Source organism: Cuculus canorus, chromosome 15 (assembly GCF_017976375.1).
Source record: "Cuculus canorus isolate bCucCan1 chromosome 15, bCucCan1.pri, whole genome shotgun sequence".
Classification (NCBI taxonomy): Eukaryota; Metazoa; Chordata; class Aves; order Cuculiformes; family Cuculidae; genus Cuculus; species Cuculus canorus.
In genome coordinates, this window is record NC_071415.1 from 14,425,061 (window position 1) to 14,444,868 (window position 19,808).

General features: G+C 36.9%; 1 protein-coding gene across 4 annotated transcripts in view; it reads right to left on the reverse strand.

Moving 5' to 3' along the window:
- The window catches only part of TRRAP (transformation/transcription domain associated protein), an 85,393-nt gene that overhangs the window by 38,820 nt on the left and 26,765 nt on the right, over window positions 1–19,808 (reverse strand). For all 4 annotated transcript variants that reach the window (XM_054080664.1, XM_054080662.1, XM_054080666.1 and 1 more), the window contains exons 30-50: window positions 18,362–18,532; window positions 17,529–17,597; window positions 14,223–14,342; window positions 13,772–13,891; window positions 13,270–13,434; window positions 12,700–12,881; window positions 12,246–12,444; window positions 11,716–11,844; window positions 10,825–11,091; window positions 10,067–10,273; window positions 9,016–9,174; window positions 8,797–8,931; window positions 8,482–8,592; window positions 7,434–7,580; window positions 5,704–5,917; window positions 4,896–5,021; window positions 4,507–4,653; window positions 3,229–3,431; window positions 2,413–2,534; window positions 1,276–1,489; window positions 156–335 (exon numbers count right to left, since the gene is read on the reverse strand). In XM_054080664.1, coding sequence (XP_053936639.1) covers window positions 156–335; window positions 1,276–1,489; window positions 2,413–2,534; window positions 3,229–3,431; window positions 4,507–4,653; window positions 4,896–5,021; window positions 5,704–5,917; window positions 7,434–7,580; window positions 8,482–8,592; window positions 8,797–8,931; window positions 9,016–9,174; window positions 10,067–10,273; window positions 10,825–11,091; window positions 11,716–11,844; window positions 12,246–12,444; window positions 12,700–12,881; window positions 13,270–13,434; window positions 13,772–13,891; window positions 14,223–14,342; window positions 17,529–17,597; window positions 18,362–18,532 — 3,387 coding nt within the window. The remainder of the gene's footprint in view (window positions 1–155; window positions 336–1,275; window positions 1,490–2,412; window positions 2,535–3,228; window positions 3,432–4,506; window positions 4,654–4,895; window positions 5,022–5,703; window positions 5,918–7,433; window positions 7,581–8,481; window positions 8,593–8,796; window positions 8,932–9,015; window positions 9,175–10,066; window positions 10,274–10,824; window positions 11,092–11,715; window positions 11,845–12,245; window positions 12,445–12,699; window positions 12,882–13,269; window positions 13,435–13,771; window positions 13,892–14,222; window positions 14,343–17,528; window positions 17,598–18,361; window positions 18,533–19,808) is intronic.

Sequence of the window (19,808 nt, forward strand, 5' to 3'; positions counted from 1 at the left end):
CACGGTTAAACTACAAGGTCTTGATCACAAGATACACTGAACAATCTATGCACATAACTTTCAAGACATGTTCTCCAAACTTAATTGATGAGAAACTCAGAAGAGCTATATTCCATCAAAAAGATTTCTTTTTCTATAGTATGTCTGCAAGTTACCTCTTCTTTGGATTCACTGTTTTCCCTTTCACGAGGCTCTTGTTTGACATGGGTTACCATAGCGAATGCTGCTCTATCGTGACTGTCAGCAAGGTTGATAACGTTGGTGATAGAAGGCAGCATAGCACCCTGACAGCTGGTCCCAATTGTAGTATTTCTTTCACACACTGCCAACAGCAGCTAAGACATGAAAAAGCAAGGAGAGCTCTTAAGTATACATTTCACTTTATTACAAGGAAAACATCACTATGGTTTTATATTTATAAACAGGATAAGAGTTGCAATAATACATTTAAGGTCTATTTTCACTTTTTCATCCTAATCTGATCACATTTTGTCACCATTCTAAAGTTCATGACTATACTTTCAAAACTGTATTTCAAGCCTCTCCTGAAAATGCTGAAGAAATAGGAAACTTCTATGTATAAATTCTGTATTTTGCAATTTTTAACATGTATATTTAGTGCTCTCATAAAGCTAATGGATATAGAATCTCCCCATCACAGCAAAAGTCCTCCCAAAAAAGATGGGGAGGGATGGAAACCCACAATGCTGTTTTGTATCTCTGTGGAAGGAGTTCTAAGTTATCCTCATGCCTGGATATGCAAATTATTAAACAAAAAAAAAAAAAAGGAGAGATTTAGTCCCATTTTGTCTTAAACCAATTAAAAATGCAATTTCATTTCAACACAACCCCACCAAACAGTGGTCAGTGGTCATACCACCAGTGCAGCCACTCTACCCTTAATGGTTTTCTTGAAACCATCTACTATAACAACCCTTGTATTTTTTTTTATAATCACTATCCTATATAAGAGATGGGTTTTCATAAGTACCATTAACCCGGTCATTAGGATTTCTGCAAAGAAAATAGATTTTAAGTGCTGATATTAAAGACACTTTCTAAGCACCACCATTCCAGGGTTTAGATACCGCATTTATTTCTAAGCACCACTGGAAGTATCTGAGACAGCAGACTTGTTATTGTTAGCTTTGATACAGACAATACAAAATAGAGGACACATATTTCATAATGCTTTTACACAGAGCTGAGAAAAATGGAGAATAATAGATATTTCTCTAATTATAATCGTAATTCTGATACAAATCATTTCCCCACCTCGATGCACTGTTTTATCCAAAAGTGATTTCCCATTGCTTCCCAGTTTTGAGAACAGGTCACATAAAGTAGGCGTTCATAAACACGACGTTTCATAGAATTGTCAAAAACCTCAAAAAATTTGGCTCGTATGAGTGGCTGAGCACAACGCAAACCCGAAAGAAATGCCGGCTCAAGTTTAGCAGTAAGTTCACTACCAGAAAGATTCTCATCCCTAAAACGAATAAAGATTAAATGACAGAGACATTAGAAAGAGAAGCCTTCTCAGGTTTGTATACAAAACACTAAAAGTCAAAAGAGGTGACATTCTGTAGAAGCCCACGTGATGCGGTATGCGTTCAGGTGCAGCATTTGAGAGAAAAAGCAAAAGAAATACTGCTGCTTCTCAGAAAAATGCCCAAATACCATTGCAAAACCTCTTTCAGAATAAATATTTTATCATAACCATGAAACAAATTCAGCCACATTTGTATCTTGTTTGAACAGGCAAAGGATATTCATTGACAAAAACTCCCTCCCACCACGAGCCCACCAGAGTTTTGTACAGTGAACCAGAAAACAGAACAGCAGCAAACAGCAACTCAAAATCATGTGAATCATCACCACAGAATTAAATACGTGGCATTTTTTGATAAGGTAACTATTTTAATTCTTTCATCACATTACTAAACCTGCCACCTTAGCAAGCAAGTTAACTCTCCTTAAAGTACAATTTACAGTAGAACTCCAGGCCAGGTTGGATGGGGCTTGGAGCCCCTGATCCAGTGGGAGGTGTCCCTGCCCATAGCAGGGGTGGAACTGGATGGGCTTTAAGGTCCCTTTGAACACAAACCATTCCATGATTTAGCTGTCACCACAGTTTTTAGAATACAACCAGCTACAAGTATGCCCTGGTATCTTGGGAAAAGAAGAGATTGCAGCAGTGGAGATATTTTAATATAGCCAAAAAGAACATCTTTTCTAAGCAACTGTGGTCTCAGTGAAACAAAGTCATTTTGCATTTAAAAAACCAAAAAAACCCACAAAATAAAACCACTTAATTCAAACCTAAGAAGATTGATGGCATGTTATAAAGGTCATATATGGTACAAATTATGAAGCAATAAGCTGCAATAAATGATTAATTGCTATAATTACCTATAGACATAGTTAACAAGGTCTAAAAACAGGGCATTTAATTCAAGGTCTTCTGGAAAACGCTTTTCAATATAAGTCATCATTTTCACTAGTAAAATGGACTTCTCTCGGAGAGTAGGTGTCTGTGTTAAAAGAAGACATGATTAATTTTGTTGATTCATCTTAAAACATACAGAGAACTGGCACATTCAAAGCATGCCCTAGCCATCCTTTATAGCCCTCTTTCACTCCTACAGTACTGAAAAACAGCTTGGCAGAAGGTCATAGTTCTTAAAAAGAAAAATAACTCAAGCATTTATCCTTCTAATATACGCTAGAGAATTTTAAAATCATGACTAAAGCCAGGTTTAAGTTGTTCAACGGCTACAAAAATCTAAGGTACATTTTAAGAAGCGTAGGTCCTTTTATCCAGTACTACGTTGCCAAGTACTCAACTCTAATAGAAAATATGGCAAATTGAGGAGGCCACAAAAGGTTACAGGAATAACACGATTTAAACTAACATTAGTCATCCTCCTCCTGAAGAACCTCTCTATCCACGTTAACGTGAAACATTTTAAAACTTCTAAATTCAACAAGTTGTCAGAAAAACGGCATTTGAGATCAAACACCTAATATAAACCTAGAAAATGCTAAGTAACTTTCATTCCCGTTACTTCCACAGAGGATGAAAAATATTCCAAACTTCATCAAGGGCATCTAAACATATATTAACAGATCCTTACAAACCTCACTGTCAAAACCTGATGAATTATAGCAGTAGCTTGTAGTTATTTAGTATTTGAGAGCAATAATGATTTTATCTCCTCAATTTACCTGATTAGCTGCCATTGGGGAATTGTTTTTCACCCACTCTTCCACTATTTTCACCACTGCACGAAGAATTTTGGCATCAGTAGATTTTTCAATGAGAGATGTTAGGATAGCTTGTATAAAATTTTTCCTCATTTCCATGCTCATCACAGCCAGGCGAGTTTTCACAAGATCCAGGCTCAGCATTACCAGTTCACTTGTACCTGCTATGGATGCAAAAAAAACCAACAGGAATTGTGTATAAACCTATAAAACGCCTAGCAAAAAAAGAGTTTCAAGATAAGCTATTGTAGTTTTAAAAAGAGCAACAACAATATCTGTTCCCTGGAAATATATCCCTAGAAATAACATTTTTCAGAACCATTCTTTGCCATTCCTAAACAATAGCAACAGACTCATTCCAAAGAAATCCAAATCCATTCAATATCCTGAAGGCAAGTCTATGTGGTTTCATTTCAGTAAATCTTTGGCAAAAGGTAGTAAAAAACCCTATTACTGAAAAACTGCAATTAAACTTCTGAAAGAAATACTGTATGATGCTGCAAACCTACCCTGTTTGTTAATTTCCTGACTTGCTTATCTGCCAAGTTTAATAGTTCTCCAATTGTTTCTCAGTGTTAATAAAATTTGCAAGGTTCTCATTTACCTAATTGAAATATGGGCTGGGAATCTTAACAGCAGCAATTCTTTCAAAGCATTTTCTTCAGCAGCGTATTCATTAATAAATTACAGTGCTCTTTACTAGCACTGAATTTTCTTCTACAAGAACGTCTGATTTTTTCAATGAATCATGCTCTAATTAATTTGATGACAGACAGAATTGTAGAGACTGGAAAAATGCTATATTAAGATAAAAACAAATGCATCAGCTCCAACAAGTTAATTCCACAAAATGCTGTTCCAATATTATCAAACAGGAAGGAATAAATAAACCCAAACAACCTGAAAGCAAAGAATAATCAAAAAAATTCAGCATCTCTCCCCTCAAAACTACGAACTCTTGCAGATTTTCAGTATTTCTATATATGCTATAGCTCAAAAATTCACTAAAATATTTAGCTTAATACTCAGATTCATATATTAGGCAGGGAATAGGAACTCAAAGTGCATTTTTATCCTTCAGTACTTCGGTTACATTTATCACCAATACCACAGTGTTCTTCAACATGAAGTAATGCACAAAAAAAACTCTACAAAATCCTTAGAATGCCTTTAGGATTAAGATATTTTACTACTTTAAAACCCTTCTAATCATTAATGTCCTTAGATTATATGATATACCTGTATTTGCTTCTGCTACTCCTGCTGTAGCCTGGGGGTTCAAGTGCTCCCTGACCATCTTCTGCAGCGATCGCATAAAGACTGAAATCAATCTGTCAATGTAGCTGGGATTGTTACTGCAGGCAGACTTCAGAATCATTAAAGTACCTACAGATAAAAACAATGCTTCAGGAAGTAAAAATTTATGGAGCATGACCCGAGTAAGATATTGGTCTTCCACATGGATATCCTCAGTCTATGAAAGAACAAAGAACATCGGAGTGTTCTATCTGTGTTTTGCCTTGCCATGAAAGAAGCACGGGACTACCCAGCACAAACACTAGAAAATCAAAGATCACACTCGTTAACAGGCGCTTCCTATATGTCTGCTAGAGAGGTGGGAAACTTACCGAAGAGCTGAGAAGGGTTAGCATTAGTAGCTTTTTCATAATTAGTAAGTCCTTCATAAATAACCTTTCCAACTGCAGCATAAAGGCACTCCAGTTCTTCATACTTTGAAGCTACACTTGAGGTACCTGCAGAGTTTATAGAGTTGTGTTATTTCGGTAACATTAGTGACAGAACAGGCGAGGGACAGTTACGCTGTGAACATACTCCTCTTATCATCACAAGAGCTTTATCGTGCTAATAAACCAAGGTAGCACAAGTAGATATCTCATTTATATAAACCTATTTATTATAGCACCAATATGTCTCCTATAATAGCGCACCACTATTCTAAGTAACTCATTTTGATGAGAAGTCTTAGATTACTGGGCGGGTTTGTTTAAGAAAAATTATTAAATTAGTTTATATTAAGACACAGTATACTACTTACTGTCTTTCCTTTTACACTTCCTCCTTTCTTTATTTTTGGTAAAACAGCAAAGCTTAACAACTAGAAAATTGCACTTCTGAAGCTGAAAAATTATCATTGCAAAAATACATGAAATTTATAGCATGCATTTCTTGAACCAGTTATGACAGCCACAGGTTATTAAGTTTTTATGCCAATGGATAATGATGTATTCCACATGATTACTTATTTCAGCTTTTCTTTTTTTAAGCAGAGGTTGAAAGTGCAAGCTAAAATGGACCATTAAATGCAGGAATCATAAAACAAATGCATACTCATTCCAAAGGGAGTCTTCGCCCTGCCCTTAATCACTTAAGTTATGTAGCAATAAAGGATAAAGGGAGGAAGAAAATGCCACATACTTGGTTCTGTAGGGAAAATGCCCATCAAGCGAGAAAGCAAACTGTGGACTGCTCTCAAAACCTTGGTGTTTCCACAAGTCATACAAGCTGCTACACCTCGTTGCAGGGGTTTGAAGCTGCTAAGGATAGCGGGAGGCTGCAGTACAGTTAACAGGAAACTTAAGACCTCTAAGCCAGTGCAAATATTGGCAAAGTTGGCCTGATTCGGTTGCTCCTAAAGACAACACATACAAAAAGGCAGTGAGTGGAGGAAATCACACAAGTATCACACAGATTCAGAACTCCAAATGCACTCTACGAAGACCTGTAATAAGGTCGAGGTTTCTGCACCAGCAATGTTCCACATCAATCTGTTGGATAAATCATGCAATATAAAACTTTAAAATACAGAGTGCTACAAAATCTTTAAAACCATAAAAATGTAACTTAAGCATTTGCAGTATGCTACTTCTTAAGTTTTTTGTGGTCCTTAGTTTGGAAAGTTGCCCACAACCTTGTTGGTTAAAAATGCTTTTGACAAAGGATGATGTTTTATCAACACCTTTAAGAGAGAGGCCTTCAGTTAAGGGCTACAACAGCATATTCTATGGTAAGTCACAGCCTGAAGGTCAGAAAAGAGGGTGTTTGGAACTAAAGGAAACAAAATTATGAAAATGAAATATTCCTAGATATATCTTTGTAAACGTACAAAATGATCATAAAGATAGCATTATAAATTAGTGTGTTTGCTGTAGAAGCTTTACTCTCTTTTCTGAGCCTTCTGTATAAAACATGCCATACAGCACAACATTAAGACATAGTGTTACTGTGCCAGAGGGCTCATATCCTTGTACAAAGTAAACATCAACCATGTCCACCTTCCTCAGGTCCGAGGGGCGGTACAGTGCCTTTGTTTTGAAATGGGAGAAGCAGAGTGGGCTAGGTTTTGATTTCGACTCACTCTTCAATGCAGTGCACTTTGCCCACCTTCCTCACATTCATAAAAGACAATAAATTGGAAGACTTGTCTGAAAGGCAGAGGAAGAAGATAGCAGTTCATGTTCTTGGAAGCTTTATGAACTCTCTCAATCTAAAGTTATTTTACACTTCCAACATCTCCTCTGTTCCAGAAAGAGAAGGCAATGCTGGTCTGTACTTAACACGCAGCTCTCCTTCAGCAGCCAGCACGCAGATACCCGCAACTCCTCTGTCTTCAGTGGAGAGGAATCATTCAGTGTCATGACTCTCCTGAAGTCATACTGCTGTTACCACACAGCTTCCATCACCTGGCACTTAAATAGCTTTTTAGCTGTGTAAGCGAGGAAGGAATTTTAATGGCAATTTTCACTCAGGTTGCACACTACTTGGGAAAAGATGAGTAAAGGAAACAAACTATTACTACCAATGCAATTCCCATACTTAATTTATGTATTTCATTCCAAAGATGAAAATACCAAGACTGTAAAAATCACAGAATGGCAGGGGTTGGAAAGGACCTCTGGAACTCATCCAGTCCAACCTCTCTGCAGTCCACCCAGAGCAGGTTGTGCAGGAGTGCATCCAGCTGGGTTCTGAGTACCTCCAGAGAAGGAGGTTCCACAGCCTCCCTAAGAACTCTGTTCCAGTGCTCTGTCACACTCAAAGAAGTTTCTTCCTCATGTTCAGATGGATCAGTATCCAGATATCACAGTATTCAATCAACACAAGTGACAGTGAAACCTTAAGACCTACAGGACTAGAACATTACCTACCACAGTCATTAGCAGCTTATCAAACCACTGCAACTTCAGTTCTGATTTTGGCCACATGTCTGGTCGTAAAGCTGTTTTCAGAAGGTTGACACAGCGGCGAGACAGCAACTCCCCAGGAGATCCGGCAGTGTTTGAGTTGTCATTTACCTAGCAATTAATCAGAGTTAACAAAATGACACCCTTTTGTAACTAACTCATTAATTTATTATGCATTCCAAGCGAGCATGTAATTTCTTATTTCTGAAATGGATGAGCTTAAGTAGTTTTATCACTATAGTCACGGAGTATTTGACGGCATAAAAAGCAGAGAACTAATAGTAAAGGTCCAAACTGGTATCGAACTGCCAGCTAATTATCCCAAGCCACCCACGGAAGGTATATTTGAAAAAGTCTAATCTCATGCATTATTGCTACAGCTCTGGACATGCTCAAGATGGTTAATCTTTTCTGTTTGCAAGGTATCTGGATTATCTCTATACTTGAAGAACACATCTGTTCTGTGCAACACGCTGTATAGTATAAAATCCAGTGTTACTTAACAGCTGAGTCTGCTGTAGAAGCAGAAGCCATAAAATCTGTCAGCTTTGAGCTACACCCAGCTAATTTCCCTCACTCTAGAGAAGTTGGTTCTTAACAAAATTTGCTGAAAAGCTTTAGCTTATGCTAATGAAGTAATACCATGTACTCTATCTTGAACATATGATTATAACAGTTATCCGTAGAATGTAATTCTACAGATTCTGTAAGCCTTTCCCTAAATAAACTCTCTAAATATTGTTCAGTCTTTGGGTAAAATATTCTTGCCACTAAATCTAGGCAATAGAACAAGCATACTTTGCAGCACCCAGCAAATACATACATGAACTACAAAGTAACACTTATGGGAACTTTTTGAAGTGTTTGCCTGGCTCCGACCATATTCTATCACTCAGGTTTATTTCAAAATAAACTCAGTACTTACTTCAAAAGAGAGAGTAAAGAGCAAACAAAATGCTAGAACTGACCAACAGGACAGTAAAATGGTATTTGCATATCAGAATAAACATACCTGGCAAGCAATTCTAATCAAGAAATTCACAACTGTATCTGTATGCTGCTTGTCAATCGGCTTGGAAAGAAGTGCATCAGCTCCTGGCAAGGACTGGCTACGCCCAAACACCTGCATGTATGTAAAACAAAACCTATAAGCAACATTGATGAAGGATAACAACAAGCAGAAGAGAGTTAAAATATTTCTACAAGTATAAACTGCACTTCAGAGAGTTGAGAGTTACGTGGAAAAAAACCCCAAGTACGCTAAATTGCTTAGTCAGTGCAGGTTATAATTTCAGAGTCTCTGAACAAAACCTGATTTTTTTCTTACCGCACTTATTGCTCCTGTAGCTGTCCTGAATCGTTTTACTTCTTGGCCAGAATCAACAGACAATCCTCTTTTAACAGCAGATGAGGCAGAACTTGGTCCTTCGCCACTTATACCCGAATCGATATCTGAATCTGGCTGAAATATCAGCAATGTGCATGTTAAAAAAAGCATTTAACTGCATAACAGTTCCATCTTTACCAGTTTATTTAGAATTCCTACCTGCTGGTCTTTAATTCGTTGCAACTCCCACTTAATAACTACTTCAGCAAGATCCACAGCTAATTTTCTTTGTTCTATTGTAACACTGGGAGTGAAGCCCAGTCTCTGCATGGCACTAACCATATGCTGAACCAAGTGATGTCTCACTGGATAATAAACCTGAAAAGATGGTTTCACAGTCATGTTAGCCATTAACCAATAAAATTCTACATAAAACCCACAGAGTTGAAATAAAGCAAAATGGTAAAATAGTCTTTAATCCCAAAGTTTACTAAATCTGCACCATGTTCAAATTTTCCACTACAAAAAAGTAACCGGTGCACAGAAAATAAAATTTTGGTTAGATTTTTAGTAGTGACTATCAATTTCGTGATAAGAAGCTGCTCCTTTGAAGATATGTGATTTTTCTCAAGGAGCAAACATTCCATTTTTTTCCAACCCTTTTAGAGAGCTACAACTCACATTGGAACACACTCAAGAGTTTTTTCAAAAAGCACTGAGGCATCTGAAAAGTGACTTAAATGCACATTGGCTAGTTGTCACTTTTGGTCATATTTTAACATGTGTTTTCAAACATGCTCCCATATTGACATTCTGCAATATTCCCCCATTAGTTTAAAGTTTCCCAACATACATTACCTAGAGGTAAATGTTACCTAGTTAACCTCACAGTATAAAGACAAACAAACAAGGATTAGTGGAGGATGGAAAAGAATATGGTTCTGCATCTTTCTGAACCTTTTTTAAATAACTCCGAAAAGAATGATTACAGCTCCGATAAAGAGCTCTACTAATGCACATGTAATGAATTAATCTTGCAGACATTCACCTAGCATTTTGAGCTCTATCTTCAATCATTATAAAGCTTAATAAGTGGTTTGCTACTTCATTTTAATAGCTGTTTTTACTTCTAAATAAATATCTTTGCATACAACTGATGCATTTTGATGTTACACCATATAAATCAGATTACATTATTTTCTCAGCAAACTGCAGTTTACCTCCTTGATAGCTGAGACACAGCAGCTACCAAAATAACTGGTACAAGTACCTTGAAATGTTGTACTATCAAGTGCAAAATATGTACTAGTTGGGGAACTGTATGACCCTCTTCCACAATGATTTTCCGTGTCCAGTGAGTCAGCATCTGATGTCCATCCTCCATCCGAGCAGGCACAGCTGGAGTCAGAATAGCCATTGCTTGCCGGACAATAGCTCGGGCCTCCATTGCATGAGCTTTTAGAAGACTGTGAAAAACCTAAAAATCAAAGTTTCTGATCAACATTATACATACTTACAAAAATAAAGCATTTATAAAGAAAGAGAAACTACAACATACGTTTTTTAAACAACACAATTTCTTCCTAAAGGCCCATAATTCCGTAAATACACTTCATCATCATATCTATATAGCATATACTTCTGTCTGCCTTATGATCCCCTTTCCTTCCTTCATCCCCACGGTCCAATGCGAACTTGTCTTTCAGTCCTCGGGTTCTGCCTCAAGTAAATTGTTTGGCTTTCAAGTAAAGAAACATTACCAATTTTGTTAATTCAACAAAAGGACTTTTCCTTGATCCATTTACCCTCTCTGCTTTCACTTATCTTCAAACTTCTTCCTATACTCCCCCGACAAATTTGCATTAGGATTTGGCTTGCTGCTTCTGTATGTTTTTGTTGCATATGAATTACATACTAAGCATCCAAAACTAGTCTGAACCCTCTATTCTGCATTTTAAAATACAAGTAAGCACGCTACAGAACTTATCAACATCCCTAAAGGTATCAATACAAGCCCAGAGTCAATACCTGCAGAACTATTTTCTTATGTATGGCAAATTTTGCAATGATGTGTGCCAAAAGCAAGTGTCCACTGTATTTGCATGCTGGGTCCACACAAGCCTTGGACAGGAGGCAAGGCCAAGCAAATGTCATTAAGCGGCGTAGTTTGCTGTTCCGGTTTTTGTTATTGTCATGAATGTGATGTGGAGCATGCTCAACCAGCAGCGTGGCAAACTGCAAGAGATATATCCTGAGAGAATCCAGCATATCAGCCTGTTTTTCCGGATCAAGTACCTAGTCCCAGGGATGATCAAAGAGGAGAGGATGAAGGTGAGAAAAAAAAATCAAAACAAAACAATCCAACTTTTAAGATCTATAAAAGAAAAGTCCTAATTTTGTTGCTTTCGGAATCATTTTTACAAAGACTAATAACTACCTTTTTTATTCAGTTTAATACCCACAATACAACCTCCTGAGGTGAGAACGTTCAAATAATAAGCGCATCTAGGAACTTCCGAAGTGCTAACCTATAAAAAAAATATAAGCCCCACCCAACCCCCATCTTCAAAAACATCTATTTTATAACTGCTAACTGGTTTAATGAAACCAGAGTGAATTACAAAGATATCGATGTTGAATCATGGTAAACTTTGCTTATGATAAAGAATATAAATGGGCCTTACATGGCTGTAATCCCAAAAGAAAGATTCAAGTCAAAGAGGTATCATGAACTGAAAATCGTAGTCCAATCCTACCAATGACTGGTGGATCTCGTAACAGTTCAAAGTTATGATGTGATTTTATATAACTGATCAAAGTATTTGGCAACAGCAGAACTAATGAATATCAGAAATTGAAAAGCCAAATGAGAGGAAGAACTTGATTTTCAAACTCTTTAATGTACGGAAGGCTTGTTACCTTTGTTATAAAAACACTAGTGATGCTTTCTGGATTATCCCCTTCTGGGTTTGGGGGTCCCAACAGCTGTTCACCTTCTCCCTTTTCAAAACTGTGCAAGAAAGCAGGATTCAGGATATGCTGCAGCACCTACAGTATGTACACAAAAAACTAGTTACACTCAACTACTGGATTCCTCTTATGGCAGTTACCGTCCAAGTAATTTCACACGCAAACCTGCAGGTTAGATACACTCCCTGCATTACAAAAGGAAGCTAGAAATAAAACCTTAATACAGACATACATATTTTTCTCCCTCTCAAGGGCAAAGATTCTTAGAAAGTGTGAACTAAAGTAGTCAGCATTGAAAGCAAGATGAATTGCTGTGTCTGTTTATTACCACTCTTCTTCAGGTATGATATTTTCACCTAAATGGCTCTGCCAATTATCAAACTTGTTGACATTTAAGTAAGCGAGTTTTGTTGCCCTAGTTCCAAAGAAAAAAATTAAACCTAAATACCAGGCTTCTTTGATTTAATTGCTTTAGTTACCTTAGCTTTGAGCTCATCTCCAAAGTTTGCGTCATTGAAGTCTACAAATCGGAAGAACAAAGCCCGTTTTTGGGGAATACTGTAATTCTTGGGGATATCTTCTTCCATGTATTCCTTTAAGAAAGTCATATTGCAGAGAAATCGACCCGTAAAAGCCCGAAGCAACTGGAAAAGCAACTCTATATCACCATAGTTCCTTCTGGAAAAACAGAAAATAAAAAGCTTCTGTGAAAAAATACCCAACAAAACTACTGTGCTGATGACTCAGGGAGGAAATTAATCGTGGTTTTAAGGCAGCAGAGAGCCAAGAGCAGGCAGTACCCAAGGCACAGCTTTAGAGCTAACGGCTGTACTGCAAACCCTCTGGAGGAGCCCTGCATACCTTCACAGTATTTTCAAAATTTGAAAAGAAAAAATTAAAAAAGCGATAGGAAACAGATGCTTTTTTACGTACTTGCAGTAATTCAGTAAGCAATATGCTAATAGCTTAGGTTCTTTCCAGTTTGTCGCAGCCATATTCTCCTTACGATGTCTCTCCTGAAAAGCTTCACTCACCCATACACGTTTCAGCTGATTCACCAAGGAATGCTGATTTGCTAACCAACACTCCTCATTCTTAACAATAATACTTATGATCTGTCAAAGCGAAACAAGACAAATGCAGTCAACATGCAACAGATCTGGCAGCAGAAACAATAATATAAAAGTACTTTTAAAAATAAAGGGTTCTAAAATATTTTTTAAAATAGTCAAAAATTTGAACAATTTTTAAAGGAATTACTTTTTTCTAAAAAAAAGTTGCTTTTACCCCGTTTTCCTCTTGTATCTTATTTGATTAAAAAAAGCATAGTTCTTTTGAGTCTTTTTTCCCCTTCCTAGAGTGACTCTGACCACACTTTGCATTTTTACAACTGTTTTTCTGCGAGCTATCATACATACATACTCAAAAGCCTGTATGTAACATGCCTGTAGCTAAAGAGGTTTTAACTATGCACTGCAAAGACAAATAAGAATAAATTAATACCTTGATAGCCTGAAACTGAAGATCAAGACGCATTGTGGTAGTGCTTGGAGAACCAGGTCTTACAGCTGCTTGGGTACCAACAGGTAATAGTAGAGTGATAAATCGGTTAGGATTAGCTGCCAGCACGTCTCGCAGAGGTTTGGCATCTTTATGCTTTAAGAAACTCTGAAGAAGGGGAAGAAATAATAACAACCTTTAAAAGCAAATATACAAAAAGGCTGTATCATCAGCTTTTATATTCCTCACTCAGGTTTCAGAGGTTGTATTTCACATGTAGAAGAATAACCTCTAGAACTTCAGTAATAATCCTACGTGATCTGGAAAGGTATTAAAACTGCATCTCAGGATAAACAAATACAAAATGGAGAATAGGCATTAAGACCATGATTAAGGACTACAAGTTCACAGAGGGAAAAAAAAGGTGGAAAAGATGAAAAACTTTTAATTCATCAGATCTGTGAAGATGAGAGATTTTTCCTGCCCCCCTTCTCACACAGCTTACCATAAACATTCTGCTCCACTGTGGATCATTTAAAGTGGCTTCCATCATGAACAGCTCCACAGTCTGGGATGGATGACGTGTCAAAAATTTTATCAGTGGTTCCCTGAACGGACTGCCAGCCTGAAATCATAAAGCTTAAATTAAAAACTCAGAGTGCACAGTGTGTTCTACTAATTTACTCTAGCACTCAGAAAAATGCATTTGACTTGGCATTTATGCAGACACAAAACATTCAGAACTTCTATTACGAGAATTTATTGACAAATTCAATATTTCCCTTTTAGGAGTCTAAGACAAATGTTAACACCTCCTAAAAGGCTTGAAGAGCATATTTATTTATTCATTACATCAAATGTTCCCATACCATGTTTAAAATACAAAACCTCTTATGTAGTAATGTTTAAAAATACTATAAAAGAAAAACATCAGCAATGTTAACTTCCCCTTTTACCTCAATTAACATTGCTCGTTCTGTTTTCATAACAACTTCCAGCAGAGGTTTAACCAAAGTCTGAGGGGCAGCTGGGATCAGATGGAATAAATTTATAATTGCTGAACAAATCTTCATTTCCTACAGGTAAAAAGAAACACTATTAAACTAATACTACCAGCCAAATATATAAAAGCAGTATTGCACACCTTACCTTTTTTTTTCCACTCTATATTAGCACAGCCAGCAACCAAATGTGAAGGGTTAACATATATAGAGCATGTACTTACCATGATGTATGGACAAAATTGCTTTTGTGGAACCCTGCCCTTCCCCCCAGTAATATCATGGTTGAATTTTAATTTCTTTGTCAGTTTAGCGGTGTTTTACAAATAAGAGCTAAACACTATAATGATAATGGTGATGGGGGAGTTATGGAGCGCTCACTGCACTACGCTAAGTGGCTCATGCGTCAAAAAGCCAGACATTCCTTTCTAAACAACTCCTCACATATTCCACAACCCCAGACTAGACAGGTAGGAAAAAAGACAGACAGCTTTCTCACAGCACAGTTCAGTATATCTTACAAGCAGCTGGTTTCTTCAAAGACAAATCAGCTCTGTTCTCCCACCGGATATTACATTCTTCTGACATCTGAAATAATTTTGTGGGGGTTTTTTTCACTGTGTAATTTAAATGGGGACTGTGTATCAGTTAACTGGAGTGTGGATTTCCTTCAATAAGAAAAGGGAAAGGAAAAAACAGAAGAAAACTTCTACCCTTACCATCCCTGTCAAACCAATTTCTACTATGTAGTATACAAAAGGATATTATCAAGTGCATTGTATTTCCTTAACTGAATTTAAGCAAAGTATTATGGGCCAACTCTTTTAACATGATCTTCCCTAGACAGACACCCACAAGACTATTCTCATGGATTCAAGTGCAGGACTGAGAACGCATATAAATGAAAAGCACTTATGCCTTCACAGAAACTGGATATCCTGCTCTTCCTAGTACAAACATGCTTAACACATCCTTAACAAGGTTACCAAAACAACTCTGCCACAGACAAACAGAAGACAAATCACAGCACTGCACTCAAAGGCACAATGCACTCTGCCCAAAACACAACAATAAAACTAACAAACCACAATGTAAAAGAAAGGGGGGAAAAAATAACAAACAAAAAACTCCACAACAAAGAACTTCCTGATGCCTCCACTGAGTTTCTCACCTCTAACCCTTCTGTGGCAGGCTGAACCGAAACAGAAGTCACAGCATGAAAAGAAAAAGCCCACAAAAATATCAAATAAACGAACAAATAGGTTTATGCTATTCTTCACACTGCAGTCAGAAACTGACTTCAGTAAGGCTACTTTCTCATCTCGAACTGAAAGAATGGAGACAGTAAGTATCTCCCATGCTCTGAATTGCTCTCCCAAAAATTGGGATGAAAAGCATCCTTTTTTTCCTGCTTGTACGTTGTTTAGCCATAGCTTCTCAAATATTTGTAGTAAATTAAAAGATATCGAAAATTATTAAGTAGGGGAAACAAAACTTTAGCATCTTCAAAGACAAATTTGTCCAGCTTCAAGATGCTAACGATCAAGCTGTAGTCTTTCTAATAGGCTGTAATGCAAAATTTCCACCGTGATGCCACTGTTTGCAAGAGGGACAGTCAGAGGCTGCCATTTATTCAAAACTCATTTTGTCAGTTACTGGACATGACCTAAAAGAACCACAGCTTTCCTTGGGGAGGTAGGGAAGAGAGGAAGAAGGGATTTATATCAAGAAGAAACCAGAGGAAGCGCAAGGCCAGCTACAGTAACTCTGACTACCAGTTTCAGCATCCTGTGTTTTTTCCATACGGAAAAGATATAATTACAGCAACAGCACACTGTACACGCAGACATGAACACAGACTGCCACAGCAATTGTACACAGACCACACTTATCCACAATTGGCTGTGCCCCCCTTCAATTTCCTAATGTTTTTAGTTTTAAAGAAACTTTAGAGCAATAACTTGGGGGCAGGAAAGTAGTATTTCAAACAGCTTTGCGGTCACACAATTCTATTCGAAAATGTTTCCATAGATTTCTCCCTCAAGGTTCGTTTTCAAGTGTCTGGTGTGCACCTCCTCCTCAACGCGTTTTAAACAGACACTAAAAAATTACAGGTTTAGGAGATTGAACACACAACTACATGGAAAAGATCAAAAGAAAACAACAAAAGCAGAAGAATTCACAATTAGACGTGATATAGAGACAACTAAAAACTGTTCTAGATGTGCCACACTGTGGTTTGAAAGACTATTGCTACAAAATTTCTACAAGATATCTGTAATCATCAAATTTGAGGAAAAGTGAATTGTAAACAAGCATTATGAAGTGCTTAGAACTACTCTGACCTGAATGTCTGTGTTTAACAAAAACAGGCTTTTTTTTTTAGTTTAAACATAAGGAACAAATTCTACTCCGTTACAGAATATCTAGGTTAAATAGAAAGCAATGACTAAATTCAGATTTAAAAGCTCTCTTTGCAACAAGAAGAGCAATGAAAAGTCATAAAGCTTCTCCCCATGTTCTGGGGGAAATACAAAGCCAATCTAATTTCATTCTAATTTGAAGAACAAAGAAATTAATAAAATTCCCCCCTCATTTTTTTCCTAGTTGCAATAATAAATCTCAACACTTAATGAAATTATTAATAAAATCTCAATAAAAAACATGGGATTCTGATAATCTACATGAAATAACAATGACACAGGAATTCCCTTCAGTGCCGTATTGCTAGGAGCATACAGTGCTGTCATTATGCTGCACAATTTTCCATTTATAAGAAAATTAAGCAGCTCTCCATAGTTCAACATTGGACAGGAGAGAGATTTTATTGTGATCACAACTGGTAAATACTGAACTTCATTGTAAATATAATTTATGAAAACCAAGTGGGATTAAATCATTATTCTGCATAATTTTCAAAATTATGTTATAAATACCTAACATGTTAGTGAAAAGAGAGGGATTATGCTGCTGAGCTCATCACCCATTCAAGAAAAACAGATTTCTAAGCAGAAAATCCCAAAGAAAAAGAATAAAAAGCAATAGAACAGGCTTTAAAGAAACCATTGTCAGCAAATTAGCAGCTCCTCTCATTAGGATTTGTATAAAATATTCAACATATATACAAGTTCATTAGCTTGTAACAAAACATCTGTGTGTAATCAGATACGGCCACATGTACAACTCAATGAGTTCTGTAATTCCAAAACATTAATACTATTTATTTCTTGTCTTCTCACAGAAAAGCATTCATTAACTTACATTTCCATCACTCCGCTGTCCACCTTTGTGTGTAATAACTACAACTTCCATCCATTTACGCAGGTGTTGCTATAAAGAGAGGATAATTAGTATTATTCTCCTAATTACAGTGTTCCATTTTGGCAAGTGATAGCATATGCTACAAGAAATGAAGTAGCAGAGGCAGAAATAACTGTTTAAAGGAAACAAAGTGAAAGATTATTTGTTATTTTCATTCCCTCAGATTGAAAAGTTTACTGTTGCTAAAAGTCCTCTCCATCTCCAACAAAGAAGGGGTTACAAGAGCAGATACATTAAAAGACACAAAAGTCTGAAGTCCGATAGGCTTATACTTGTTTTAATAATTTGCTTGACATGAGTGCATTTAAATATTTAAATAACCATTAGTAAAAGGATAAAGAATTCACATACATAGATTAAAAATTGCAAATAAGAACGGTGCCATCTTCCATCGTTTTATAAATCAAGAAAACATCAAGACAGACGTAGTCCAGCAGGAAGTAAAACATACTTTCAAGGATCTTCTTAGTGTGTCAGGCTGCTGACACCTTGCTTTAAGACAAATTTGTCCAAGCAGACCTTCGCATAACCAGGTACCTCATCACTAGAAAAGAACATCTTTTAACTTTCTGGTTTGGTAGCTCTTTAGAAATTAACTCAAAATGTTTGAAGACAATTTTTTTCCTATTAATTGCGAAACAGAAATCTTTTGCTTCCAAATATATACATTGACTCACTACTGAATTTGTTCTTTGACAACCTAATAGTACGAATATTAGCTAAAAAAAAAAAATTTCTTCTGGAAAAGCTAAAGAAAACTTGCATCAGCTTACCATCATCTGATCACAGAATTTGTCATTAAAAGAGTTTGGAAAAAGTCTAGTGACAGATGTCAGGCGATTCACAACATTCAGCGTCAGGCTTCGATAGTCTCCTAACATCATAAGCAACGGTCTCATGTGTGTATGAATTTGATCAACTTCTATGGTAGCTCCTTCCAAGAACTGCAAAAAAGTACAGGTTTAAGATACAAATGGAGAGGGGAGCGACTTTCATACAAGCATCGTCAGCAAGATAAATTCTGCTGACTTCATTTTTCTTCTTTTATTTCGTACTTTCAGAATGCAATAGCTTAAACAATATTAATTGCTGGAAAAGTATACGGTGACAAGATGGATTTATTAATAACTGACTGTGAATCCGGCTGAAGGCAACAGAGCAAATTTCTGTGTTACAATCTGCATGCATCTTGACTAACATAAAAGGTCAAGACAACCTTGCTACAAGCCGCCAGAGAGAATATTTCCTGTCATAATCAAACACCCCATAGGCATGGATGTATCACATGAAAAAAGGATTAGAAAAATCTTATACCAAGTGCATAGGTCAGAACAACCCTTATGTGCTCCCTCTTACTTCTCAAGCCAACCATATCACCAGCAAGCCATAAATAATAAGTACGTTCCCTTTCATGACCAGAGTGACATGAAAAGACAATGTCTGACCTCTAATCAGTCAATGGCCTGAACAAATATAAACCACCAGTGTCACCACAGTTGGATTTACTGTTATGTGCCAGCCAAAATACACATCACTACAAATTTATAAGTATTTTTATTATCATTTTCTATATTTAGAAGAATGGTATTAAAATCTTGCTGAGTCAGAGTTAGGCACATCTAACGGCCAAAAAATCACAATGACAGTATATCCTTCTTGCTGTCCTTCCAGCTTTTTGACACTGGTACTGGTACCCAGAATCCACAGAACACAGCGTAGTGCTGCACCACATAAGGATATTAATTCTGACCTTAGTCATGACACAGGCCTGTTCCTTAACCTAAATGCCATACTCTCATGCAGCCTGACTGTGCGGGGTTCTTTACTTTTCCAAAACCAACTATGGGGTCTCTACCACTTCGTTTAGGAACAAAGAAGAAACATGAGAAAAGCTTTTCCAATAAAGCCAGGCATGCACTTTTGCAAAACTGCTGGGATGGCCTGACACCGTTTCTTTGGAAAAGAAGATACATTTACAAAGACCAGACAAACAGAAAGACCAAAAGACCGGACAGGCAGAAAGACTGAAAGACATACTATGGTCCTCGTCCAAAAGCTTAAAATGCGTAATTTCCACCAGAAGAAATTTTTATGTCTAAGTTCAAACCCCTAAAAAGCCACATCTGACAGCAAGTTAATTATATTAGTGTAAATAACAACAACTTTATAGAGCAGCTATTTCCTGTAGAGAACTTTCCCAACAAGCTTCATAACAAGGAA